Source organism: Panthera leo, chromosome C1, assembly GCF_018350215.1.
Source record: "Panthera leo isolate Ple1 chromosome C1, P.leo_Ple1_pat1.1, whole genome shotgun sequence".
NCBI classification, from domain to species: domain Eukaryota; kingdom Metazoa; phylum Chordata; class Mammalia; order Carnivora; family Felidae; genus Panthera; species Panthera leo.
In genome coordinates this window covers 198,780,542-198,793,896 of record NC_056686.1, presented here as the reverse complement: position 1 = coordinate 198,793,896, position 13,355 = coordinate 198,780,542, and the positions used below count along the sequence as shown (strand labels likewise).

At 37.9% G+C, this 13,355-nt stretch overlaps 1 protein-coding gene across 2 annotated transcripts in view; it reads right to left on the bottom strand.

Moving 5' to 3' along the window:
- Positions 1-1,469: 1,469 nt before the first annotated feature.
- Positions 1,470-13,355, bottom strand: part of ATIC (5-aminoimidazole-4-carboxamide ribonucleotide formyltransferase/IMP cyclohydrolase) — a 30,401-nt gene continuing 18,515 nt past the window's right edge. For both annotated transcript variants that reach the window (XM_042950054.1, XM_042950053.1), the window contains exons 10-16: positions 12,464-12,549; positions 11,013-11,102; positions 9,868-9,996; positions 5,313-5,405; positions 3,891-4,073; positions 1,996-2,151; positions 1,470-1,701 (exon numbers count right to left, since the gene is read on the bottom strand). In XM_042950054.1, coding sequence (XP_042805988.1) covers positions 1,582-1,701; positions 1,996-2,151; positions 3,891-4,073; positions 5,313-5,405; positions 9,868-9,996; positions 11,013-11,102; positions 12,464-12,549 — 857 coding nt within the window. In that variant the 3' untranslated portion in view covers positions 1,470-1,581. The remainder of the gene's footprint in view (positions 1,702-1,995; positions 2,152-3,890; positions 4,074-5,312; positions 5,406-9,867; positions 9,997-11,012; positions 11,103-12,463; positions 12,550-13,355) is intronic.

Genomic DNA, 13,355 nt, shown 5'->3' with positions numbered 1-13,355 from the left:
ACGGAGGGTGGCATTTCAGCTCTCACACAGTCCTCTTCTGCAAATGTAAAACAGTAATTAGAGAATGAATGAATTTGATGAATTTGCACATTGGTGTATCTAAGTAGGATATTTTGTAGTACCGTTCTCAAGAATATTTGTGCAAGCATGGATAGGCAAGACAGTGTTAAATACAGCAACCACTGTTTTGATAATTATACCCTTGATGTTAAGTTTTGGTAAAGTTAAAGAACACTCAAGTTGGGGACATCGAATGCACACTTAATTTATAAGCCAAAACCTAGGTTAGCCACCTATTACTAACAAATCACCCTCAACCATCGTGGCTTTAAGCAAACATGTCTCTGTTTCTGTGGGCCAAGAATTCACGAAAAGCTCCTTCGCACACTTGTGTCTCAGGTCTCTCAAGAGGTTGCGGCCAGATGTTGCCTGAGATGGGAGCCGGAGGACCACTTCCAAGACAGCTGGCTCCCAGAGCTGGCAGGTAGTGTTGCCAAAACAGCTCCTCTCCCCGTGGAGGGCTGCCTAAATGTCTTCACAACATGGTGTTCGCCAGTCCCAGGTCAAGTAATCCAAGAAACTAAGGCTGAAGTTGCAATGCCTTTCAGGACCTAGCCCCAGAAGTTGACTATTTTTTTGAGTATTTTATTGGTTACGCCAAGTCAGCCTTCTGTCAATGAGGGCTGGGAAATTAGTCCATTGCATGACTAGAAGGATGACCTTAAAAAACACAAAAGTTTCAGAACTTTCAATTTAGGGAGGAGGTAGATTAAAGACATAGAAAAAGAAGACCCCCTCCATTACGATGAAAAATCACAAAAGGTTTTAGTTGGCCACAGGTATCACATATATCAGCAGTCAGGGCCACCTGTGCAGGGCACATAAGGGCACCATTCTGTGATGTGGGGAGGCACTGCCACCCCACTGTGCTCTACTTTCAGTAGTAAGCCTGTACATGGAATGCTGGGTCTACTTTTGAACAGCAAACATTGATTATGTTTCTACAGACCTCCAGAAGGGACACGAAGGGCTTGCTGATACTGCAGGTAACTTTTTATTTAACACGAAGGGAAGAGTATGGACTAGTATTACTCGTATATGTGGCCAACAGAAGACTTATTTATCCCCTTTAAGGTTCTAGGCCCCACACTGAAAGGTGCTGTTTTAGAAAGGAGAAAACCAAGCTTCTTAGAACTGTGGCTAAAAAAAAGGCTGCATGAGTGAAATCCCCTATGAGGAAAGCAGTGAGGCTGCAGGCTGCTCATGTTATCTAACGCCAGTGTCTGCTTGGCTTCTCTGGCTTACTTGATGATTTTTAATGTTTGGTGCAGGCAATGTTTTGGGAGGAGCTGAGTTCCAGGAGGCAGGGATATACCTGTATTTCTTACACACAAGTATTTGTGGGTAATGTTTGTCATGCTAGAGAGCCTGTAACTTCAAGAAATTAAATACAAACCAGAAGCTGTGCATCCAAGATAACTAAGACTTAATGTTTTATTTTTTAAAAAAGGCATCTGTCAAAAGGTCACATGCGATTTTTCACCTACACATGAGCAAACCATAAAATACTGTGCAACGAAATCAGTGATGAAAGAGCCGAAGATTCGTATGAGCGAGAATTATTCCCAGTTCATCACAAGCCTCTATCACAACTCTGTCGGCAGCAGAACCAGAAGGAGCAGCGATGTATGCCACGCCGCTCTGTGGGGAGAAGAGACATTGACTTTCAAGACACAAGTTCAGGTGAAGACACTCAAGAACCAAAATCCTCCTCTACAAAGCATAAGCTAACAAGGGTTCACAATACAGACTGATTCGCTCAGCCAAAAGAGCAAAAGAACATCAAATGGAAAAGTAAAATACTTAAATATTACTGATCACACTGCCATAACTTGGCTATAAAACTCACAGAACTTAAACACCAAAAGCAGGGTTTCTGAAGTGGTTTTACATCATAATCAATTCTGTGCAAATGCACATCATTTCCACACTTACCCTTTTAGCTCTGTCTACGTTATCTCTGAAAGGAAAGAAGGCATCAGAGCTGATAGAAACTTCATTAAGTTTGTCAACCCATTCTTTCTTCTCTGCTTCATTTAGCAGTTCAGGGACTTCCTCAAACAATGCCTTCCACTTTACCAAATCTTCATCCTATGAGAAGGGGGTGGAGAGGGGAAAGAAAGATTTTGGATACAATCTTTAATACTATCTGATGCAAATCAGAATGCCAGAAAGCACTTGGGCATTTGTCCCAGGATTTAATTATAAATAATGGCTCATTCCAATTTACATCTCCAGAATTTTTTTTGATGCTTTTAACATTTCATTAAGAAAAGTAATTCTAAGTGTACCAAATAAAGATTATACCATTTACTTTCAAAATCAGTTTATTCTAAATATATTTTGTTTCTTAATCTCTGCCTAAATTAAATCTACTATTTTATATCCCTGTATCAAAACAAGCAAACAGATGATGATGGATGTTCTAGAACTATATTTACACAGCCTCAAGTCTACAGTCAGTCATACAGATGAAATCAAGGTATGATTCACGGTATTCACATTTTTAAAAAGGTGCTTCCATTTTGGATGATTTGTTGGCTAAAACAACATACTTTTAACTCTTGTTCACGTACATATAAAGATCCTTCCAGAACTACGAGCAAGATTTCACTAGTAATATTAAACAGGATAATACCAATATTAGAGTAAAAAAAGAAAGGCTTATGTTTTAAGTACTTTATGATTATAAGGCACACTTATGTGACACTTATGATGTCACGGATTCCTGTCCCTGATCCTGTGGACAACGTAATGTGGTTAACTCACCTCCTCAGGAGACTATCGAGTATCCGATTACCAGACTTCTCTTTTGCTTTCCACATAGGATTTATTGACATTTGCTATGTCCAAATATAGGTTTAAATTCTAGATCTTTAGCAGGCTACTTGATAGCTGCAATTTTACTTATTTATTTATTTTTAACGTTTATTTATTTTTGACACAGTGCAAGGGGGGGATGTGCACAGGGAAGGGGACATAGGATCCAAAGTGGGCTCTGCACTGGCAGTCTGACAGCGGCGAGCCCAATGTGGTAATCGAACTCATGAACGGTGAGATCATGGTTTGCTCGACTGAGCTACCCACGTACACCAACAGTTGTCATTTTAATGCACCCGTATGCTTTCTTCAAAATAGAAGACATTAAATATGAAATGTAACAAAAATTGAGTTGTTAATGACTCTGGTAGAAAGTGTAGGGGAAAGGGGCACCTGGGTGGCTCAGTCCGTTAAGTGTCTGACCTCGGCCTGGGTCATTATCTCACGGTTCATGAGTTTAAGCCCCACACGCGGCTCTGTGCTGACAGCTCAGAGCCTGGAGCCTGCTTCCGATTCTGTGTCTCCCTCTCTCTCTGCCCCTCCCCCATGCACTCACGCTCTTTCTCTCTCTCTCAAAAACAAACATTAAAAAAAAGAAAAAAAGAGAAGAAAGTGCAGGGGGAGAAGACACTGGTTACCCGCTATCAGATAATTTGTATTTCATGTTGAATACACACCTATCATGCAGAAGCATCATGCATGGTTGGCACTGTGAAAGAAGCCTCAGGATAGGTGAAAAATAGTCCCTGCCATCAAAAGTTCAAAACCAACAGGGAAAGTACAAAGTTATAAAACTAAACCAATGGTTATAATTTTAAAAGACAAGGAAGGTCTGTGGTATCAGAAAGGGATTAACTATGAACAAAAAAATTAAAGACAGCAGACAATGGAGAATTGGTAAAAAGTTTAGAATTACAATTTTAGACAATGTAAAATTTTAAGAAAAATACCTGTTACAGAAAAGAGTGAACATACCAGTATACTCCACTCACAAACCCAGTGACTTTTACCTCGCCAATGGTTCCAGTAACATACTGATCAATGGCATTGGAGATTTCTGCTCTCTTCACTCCAGTTTTAAACTTCATTGAAAGCACTTGTGGATGATGTCTAAGCCACCAGTAGTTTGCCTTATCCCCTGCAAGGCGTGTGCAGTGTATTCGAGACTGCTGTCCTGCTCCAATGCCAATAACCTGAAGAACATGAACATTAAGATGAATCTCTTTCGATATTTTTTTTAAACAGGTCTTTTGTGCACATTTCCTAAAATCTATCTGTGAAATTCTGATCTGTGAAATCTATCTGTGAAAATTCTGTGAAAAAAACAGTAGGCCAAAATACAAATAATTCTTAAGTTATTAAGGGTGAGAGTAGATGTCAGTAACTACTGTTAACACATTTTACCTCTTTGGTGACATTTGAAGTATGGCTATTAATACTCTGTAAGTTTCTAGAACTCCTGGACATCAGTAGTGAGGCACAGTCTTACTGGAACTTATTAGAACCCGACTCCAAGAACACCAGTAGCCACAATCCCCCCAAGTTTTTGTTAACAGAGACAAGCAGTCTTTTAACAGTTGACAATCACTAAAATTCTGAATTTCAAAGTCTTCCAGGTCACATGCTAATGAATATCCACACTTTCCCTCCCCCAATTATGGGACAAATAATTTAACAGGTGCCAAGAAGAGCTCAAGACACCGTGAGAAGGGCTCCCAATGCCGCGGAAGCTATGGCGAAAGCAGAACCAGTTCAGTCCAGAGTTAGAAGAGACCCCCAGGAGGAGCTGGCTCAGTGCTGCTTTCTACGGCTCAGCCCACTAGGAAACAAGTGAAATATCTCGCTTGACGTCTATAAGAAACATTCAACACCTTGCTCATGGTAGTGGTCATTCATCGAACTACATAATGTGGGCAAACTGCTCAAAATTCAACACTTAAAAAGAGTAAATTTTATTGTATATAAATTATGTCTCAGTAAACCTGATTTTAAAAGATCACGTTAACTTGCAGTCTACAGATTCTTGGTAAAATAACCTTAGAAATAACGCAAAAATATCCAACAAGCTACAAAAATATGGAGTAATAGGTAGCAGTACTATTCTTGACTCTCTCTTCACTGGAAATATCACAGCCATCAGGAGGAGGGGAGTGAATAAACTAGTTTTATAGCGGCTATTACAGTCCCACTAACCCAAATGTGCCAACTCAGTCTGGGCAAGAAGTAATACGACCAATTTTAATATGTCATTCTGAAGATACTTTGTGATCATCACTAGCTCTAACGGTCTACCACATTACTGAGTAGATACTAACAAACCCAGAAAAGAAAAACCTGGCCAATTTTCCTTTCCAAGCAGTCTATCACCTGAGGGACGAGTATCATTTTGAAAAACAACAGTCTGCCCGAAGTGCGTTTGAGAGTGTGGTTACCTGACCATTCTTGGCATAGCACACGGAGTTAGACTGTGTGTACTTCACAGCAATGGTGGCTACAATGAGGTCTCTGAGCGCAGACTCTGGCAACTGAAAAGACACAGGGCGGTCAACTACAGTGGAATTTGTAGCTCCAATGGAAAACGTTAAGCATCTTACAGGTCATTTTCTTATAGACCTATGATGTAGTTGTACCTTTCAAATGATAGAATGGAGTTAACTGTTCATAGAAATCACTATTGTGTTTTACTGAAAAAGATCAACATTCAACATACTTGTTGTGGTACTCAGCAGTGCCTAATGCATCACGGACTCAAACTAATGCCATTTTGCAGCAACTCCGGCTTAAGCGTGTTTACATATCATGCTGTGAAGTACCATATCCATTCCTAAACCGACAAATAATACTTTCTCTACCACAGTGCCAAGGAACATATATGGAAACATGATAAAGTTTATGTTGAGAAAGAACATGGAGAATAATTGTCACAGATATAACAAACAACTGTGATGTCTACACAGAGCCACGGCTGTTGAGGAAAAATCAAATTACGATCATTTTCTGCTTTGTCTAGAATATTCTAAGTAGAAACTATTCAAAAATACTTGTGAACTACCAGTCCTAACAGAATAAAGCAATTGCTATAGCCAGAAATGTCACTATGTTTAAAATTTTTTTTAATGTTTGTTTATTTTTGACAGAGAGACAGACAGAGCATGAGTGGGGAGGGGGGCGCAGAGAGAGAGGAAGACACAGAATCTAAAACAGGCTCCAGGCTCCAAGCTGTCAGCACAGAGTCCGATGTGGGGCTCGACCCCACGGACAGTGAGATCATGACCCAAGCCAAAGTCGATGCTCAACTGACTGAGCCACCCAGGCGCCCCTGTCACTATGTTGAATATAAAGAGCAAATACAAACTGAAAAGAAGGATTATCTATGTGGACAAAGACTATAAGCAGCTAACTGATCAATTAGCTAAGGGAAAAATCAGACTTCATCAAAATTAAAATGAGACTTCAAAATTAAAACTTCTGTTCTGCAAACTGTATGAAGAGGATAAAAAGACAAAGTACAGGGGCACTTGGGTGGCTCAGTCGGTTGGGCATCGAACTTCAGCTCAGGTCATGATCTCATGGTTCATAGGCTCAGGCCCCACGTCAGGCTCTGTGCTGACAGCTCAGAGCCTGGAACCTGATTCGGATTCTGTGTCTCCCTCTCCCTCTCCCCCTGCCCCTTCCCCACTCATGCTGTCTCTCTCAGAAATGAATAAACATTAAAAAAAAAAAAAAAAGTTAAAAAAAAAACAAGACTAAGTACAGACTGGGAGAAAATATTTGCAAACCACATAACCAAAAAAGGACTACTATTTAAGTAAGTAAAGACCTCTCAAAACTCCGTGACAAAAACAATCTAATTAGAAGATGAGCAAAAGACACAAAGAAACATTTCACTAAAAAGGATACACAGACGGCAAAATAAATATGAAAAAACACCCATCATTAGCCATTAGGAAATGCTAATTAAAATCACAAGATACTGCCACACACTTAACTAAAAAGGGCGACAACACTAAAAGCTAGTGAGGATGCAGAGAACTGGGTCACTCACATGTTGCTGGTGTAAAACACAAAATCACACAGGCTCTCTGGAAAACAGTTTGGCAATTAAAAAAACTAAATATGCAACTATGATACTACCCAGCAGCCACTGATGATACTCCTGGGCCTTTTATAACAGAGGAATATGAACTTATGTTCACAGAAAAACTCACTCATGAATGTGCAATGAATGAAAATTATAAAAGGGGGAACAGATTACATGTTATCCAAGGTTAAGGAGGGGGTGGAGGCAGGAAGGAAGGCAGTGTGATTGTAAGAGAGCAACATAAGGGATCCTTGTGGTCGTGGAAGCATTCTTTCTGTGCCTTAACTGTATCAATATCATTACCATGGTTGTGATACTGTACTGCAGTATTACAAGGCATTATATTACCATCAGGGGAAATGGGGCAAAGGGGACATGGGAATTCTTAACAGTGCCTGTAATCTATAATTCTCATTTTTATTTCAAAATTAAAAGCTCAATTAAAAGAATTTCTTAAGAATTTCTTATTCTAAGATAGTATTAATGTAGTATATCCTTTCCTGTCTGTATCTGTTTGAGTCACCAACTATACATTTTATTCCTTTGGTTCTAAGAAAGATGAATAACATAAACCAGCTTTCCTACAGGTCTGCCCTGAAACGTAACCCTGGTATTCTGAGACAGGATCAAGAAATGTGAGACAAGACATCTCAAGGGAAGATGGTATGGGGATGGGAGTGAAGGAATCCAGTCATATATACAAGGCACAAATAGTTAAAACAAATTAAAGCATTATTTAAGAAAAATGGAAGAGGAAATATTTCAACCATGTTCACTAATTCTTAATGCACAATCAATCCTTATGCTTCTCCCACTGTTCTACACCTCCAAGGATTTTGAGGCTGAAAAGTTAACAAAACACTGCTTTCAAAGGAGAGGGCAATACAAAGAAAGATAAAACCATCACTCTTATGCTTCACTTTCCAAATTTCTAATTAAAAATACATACGAAATAAGTAGAGAAGAATTTAGATAAAAGAGGCATTAAAACCATACTTCATTCCTTGTAAAAAAACATCTAAGTTAGTACAGTCAGAGGTACAAAATCTATCAAATACTGTTAAATTATTCATCTGTCCAATACCTACAAACCTATAAGGAAAACTTACAAAAGTAAGAGTCTCAATAGGCAGGCAGGGTTGTCAACAGAGGTACTATGGAATCTAGGTCAATACTGTTTCAGTATTTTAAAAAGACACATTAATCAGTCAGGTTAATAAAGTAAGAAGAAAAAGAGCCTCATATTACTATGTTATAATGTGAGCTGCCTACAGTAACAATGGTACAAAACCATGCTTCCATCTGGAAATCCCAGTACTTAATAGCCTTGACCAAAAGAGTAGATTGCAAAGGACTGAAAGCTATTTCTGTATGAAATGCCTACCATGTTCCTTTACTTCAGGGCACCACTGATTTTTAAAAATAAAGATGGAAGAATAAAACAACAACAATCATGTCTCAATCACCATATACTTATTAACAGATCAAATTATTCCAATAAAGGCTCTGAGGTTTACTTTCAGCAACTCTACCTAAAGCCTCAGGAGTCAGACCTGGGAACAATTGCACCTCCTCATTTTCTATTTCTGTTACAATGAATGACTTGTTACGAGACTAAACCTTTTCCAGGAACAAACAGGCTCAACAGTGAGGTAGTAAAACTGCAAGTACTGAGAGGCAAAGATCCCAGAGATAAAGGAAGTAGGAAGAAATGAGTGTAGCCGTATGCTTTTTGCTTCAAGCATTTTCTAAGTTGAAAGGCAGTAAGCTAAAAGGTAAAGGAACTGAGCCCAAATTTTGGCAGTGTTACAGGAATAAGTGGCAAAAATGGAGTTTAGTACACCAGGGAAAAGTGATACTAGCAGACCCTTGATGCTTTCAGCAGAGCAGGGGTGAACCGTAAACAGACTGGTCCTCACAAAGATTTAAGCCCAAATTCAAGTCAGCTTAATTCCTGCCAGGATAAAGATGGTCGGACTCCATCTGATCTGCCTGCCAAAAGGAGAAGTCAGCTCTTTCTGGAGGGAAGAAAAAAACACCACCCAGACCTTCAAAATAGCTCTATAGTTTTCTCACATTCAATACCCAATCATTCAATCAAAAATACCAGACATACCAGCAGGTAAGACCACAAAACAGTCTAGTTACACATCTTAAGTACTTGGGCGGGGGGGGAGCTGTTAGAACCAGCAAAAATATCCTTCAAAATCGAAGGTCCAATTAAGAGATTTCAGAAAAGAAATACCAGCTCATCCATTTCCATATCATGCAACCTTGGACAAATTTCTTAACTGTACCTGACGTCACAATTTTGTGATCTTTACAATAGAGATGATCGGGTAGTCACCTTTCCCCAACCCCCACATAGAGTGCTATGCATATTAAATGATAGGGTATATATAAATACTAGAAAAAAATCACCACTATCATCCTAGGAATGTGTCCTTCCTAACAGATGACAAACAGCACAAGAACAAAAACTTGACTACGTGAACACACTGATCACAGCACTGAAAATGGAAACAATCTAAGTATCTATCCTAGTACATCTATACATGGATCGCCATGTGGCCTTTTAGATGAAGATGTGGATCTACACTTACTGATATAGAAAACATATTTGCAGCTTAGTGCATGGTAAAAAGGCAAGTTATGGAACAGAATCATAAAAGATACGATGCCATTTATGTAGAAATGAAGATAAATATCTCTATGTACATACACACATTAGCTTCTAATATCATAATTTATTCTTTTTTTAAGCTCTCAAACTTACTTGATAACTTAAAAATGAGCTAGACATTTGCACATCAACCATTTTTAAATGAGTCTTTAAAAATGTATAAGCTTATAAATATTAAAAATACTGAGTAACTAGCATACAGTTCAGATATTTTCAAACTTACATCTTTATTCTTGGTCACAACATTGCTAAACAATGACTTGTCAATGACACCATTATTTCTCTTCTGACTTAAACGAAGACCAAAGAGAGTTCGAACTTCGTTTTCATCTGGACTGTAAGACGGGTCCATCTAAAATACAAATATAGAGTCAAAACCAACACATCTACAACCTTTAACATTTTTCATTTAACTTTACAAAAAAATCATTATAAGCAAGCTTATATTCGTTTTTTCTAATTTAAGCATGTGTAAGATCCTTTCACTATGGGTATAATAGAATGGCCAGGCATCAATATTGATCTTAGACTATGGGCTAGTTTCCCTAATACCTAAGAGTGTGTAAAAATCAGTAAGGAAAAATCTCATCAATTAGAAAAATAGGCAAAGAATATAGTCTGATAATTTATAATAAGGAATAAAAAATACTTTAAATATGAAAAGATGTTCACCACACACATAATGGGAAACTAAAGCTGCAATGAGATGCCATTTTTATCTCCTATTGATAAGAAGAAAAAGTTAAAGAACACAATGCTGGCAAAGCTATTAGGAAATCCCATTAAGACATAAAATTTGATGGGACAACCTCAAAGAGGAGCAGGACCTATCACAGACTGACCCGGTCCTAATTCACTGCAGAGCGTGTGTGGTGGCTAATGACTGGGTGACTGGCTACATAAGCTACACTCATACCGGGCAAACTTCCAAGATGGTCAGACTGTATGCATTTGTGTCAGGAGGAAAAAAACAACAACAAAAAGAAAAAGAAATGCAAGTATTTCCTAAAAAGTACCAACTATTTCAGAAAAGACAAGCAAGAAATTTAAAATATTACTTTTAAAGAGGTAACATAGTGGCAAAAAGGAAGGATGGGGAGGCCTTTCATCAAATGATATTTAAATTTAACACCTTTTGAATAACTTTTTTTTTTTAATTAGAATTTAAAACTAAGACTAAGGAAGCTACCCTCATCTTAAACCAAAAAATTAACAGTAAGAAAAAAAACCCTGTAGGATTAAAAATTAAAGAAACTTCAGTAAAGGGTAAATTCAAAGGTTGTCATCATAAAGAAAAGATTAAACATGGGGGAAAAGAAACATAAGATAAGAAAACAAATTACTATTTCAAACATGAATTAAACTAACCTGAAGAACACAGTAGCTCCCATTTTTCTTTTTAGAGAGTATTTTCAAAGCTTCATCTTCATATCCTGGGGCGACGATACCATCAGATACCTATAAATATATTAAACATTAATTTTTTTAAAGTTTTTATTTTGAGAGAGGGAGAGGTGTGGGGGGGGGAGGAGAGAGAGACAGAGAGGGAGAAAGAAATCCCAAGCAGGCTCCATGCTCAGCCCGGATCCTAACACAGGGCTTGATGCTGGGTTGAGCCAAAATCCAGAGTTGTACCCTTAACCGACTGAGCCACCCAGGCGACCTTTAAACATTAATTTCTATTTTCAAAAATTAGGGAACATTTCCTAAGCAATCTAAACACAATTATCTGTCTTAATGCAGCAGCATTTTCTGGTTTCTCTCTCCAGCAGATAATGCTAGTACCTATACCTGGAAAAGATAAGCCTATATTAGAACACAGAGTTCTACAGCGGACTTTATCTCACTTGCTCTCCTTTCAGGGTTTCGGGCTGTTTCAGTTTTAACTAAGAACAAACAAATGATTCACAGTAACACATGTACCTTAAGAAGAAGAACGATTTCTCACTATCCTGTTCATGAAGTGTTTTGCACTAGAAAGAGCCCGCTCTAGTGCCCTCTCCAGTGCCCTCTCCGCCAGTACTAGCAAAATGACCTTCGGCAAAGCAAGTTCCACAAGAGCAGGGCATGGGGATCAGATTACATCTTTGCTAATAACCTTAGGCAAAGCAAGTACCTCAACAGCAAGACAAAGGGACCATATTTAACATCTTCGAAAGACAGCGAAGTCCTACTACAAAGCCTTATGCTAGAACATAAAACACAGCAGGTCAGCTCCACTACCATGGGGGTGGTAGAGGGATGGTAATGGTCATGGGGAGAATCCCCAAAGCAACTAAATGTTGTCAAGCTCATGTAGCCTTCATTACTACCTATTTGTTTTCCCTCCAAGCTATCTTCTTTTTCTTTCAGTCTGTCTCCTTGCCCCAAAACCCACCTTTCCAGAAGGCTTGTTTGGTATCCAACTAATGGGGGTTAGTTTTTCAGAGTAGTTTATAATCTTCCCCTATACAACATCTTTCATTACAGATCTACAAAGGTTTACGGTAAGGCTATCATTATTACATTATCCTCTGCTCTTTAGAAACATTAACTTTGGCATTAAGATAATGACTACTAGAGAATATAAAAAAAACCTAAATATATAAATTAAAACTTTATCATAATAGCAAAATATTCATTTGAAACACTCACTAAATCTCAAAATTACAATTCAGTCAAGGATTCATGTTCTACATAAAATATGAACATTCTAAATGATAAACTTAATTTAGAAATGGTGTAAATAAATATGAGAAGTTATAGTTTCAATGAAAACTATGAACAAATAGAGCTTTACTCAGTTATGCCTGGATCAAGATACAGGAAAGTCCACTAACCTCTCTGGAGATAATTTTGGCAGTAGGGACATCACAAATATCAGATAATGCGATAAAGTCACCAAATGAAGACATCCTATCAGCCCCTATAAAAATAAAAATGAAGTGTTACAAATGGTCTCTGCATAGAAAAAGATGTTCAAAAAACCCCAATGTGATCATATAAAATCCATTTCTCTAAATTTAACTCTATTATTTATATAAGATCTAAATAACAGATTAGTAAGCCACTTAACTGAAATGATCATAACAAAGTATTCTTTAATTTTAACTTCTAAGGCAGCATTTGGCAAACTTTTTCTGTGGAAGGCCTGATAGCAAATACTTTTTAAGCTTTGCAGGCACACTGTCTCTGTCACACCTACTCAGCGGTGCCATTGTAGCAATCAGTCCCATCAACGAAGGGACTTGGCCCTGCTTCAATCAAACTGTATTGACAAAAGTAGGTGGCAGGCTGGGTTTATTTCGCCCATGAGCCACAGTCTGCTAACCCTGTTGTAGAAGGTGAACAGTGCTGTCAAGTTTCTCAATGATCTTCCATAAATGTTACAGTAATATTCACAGGTTATTAACCTCATGAATTAGATACTTCTGAAATACATAAAAAATAACTCTAACCAAATGTAGTGTAGTTAAAACAACCATATAGTTTTAGTCATATATTAAACAATGTACTCAACAGCCTAATGTGAAATCAGATGCACCAAATTCTAATTATGTTTCCATTTATTACATTAAAATAGGAGCACACACTTTTATAAACAAATTTATTCTAAGGCACTCATAGAGTCATTCCTAAGTATTAAAAAAAAAACAAATTAAAGACAACTTGGAATCTCTTACTGAAAAAAAAAAAGATATTACTACTTTATTCTACTTAGGATAAAACATT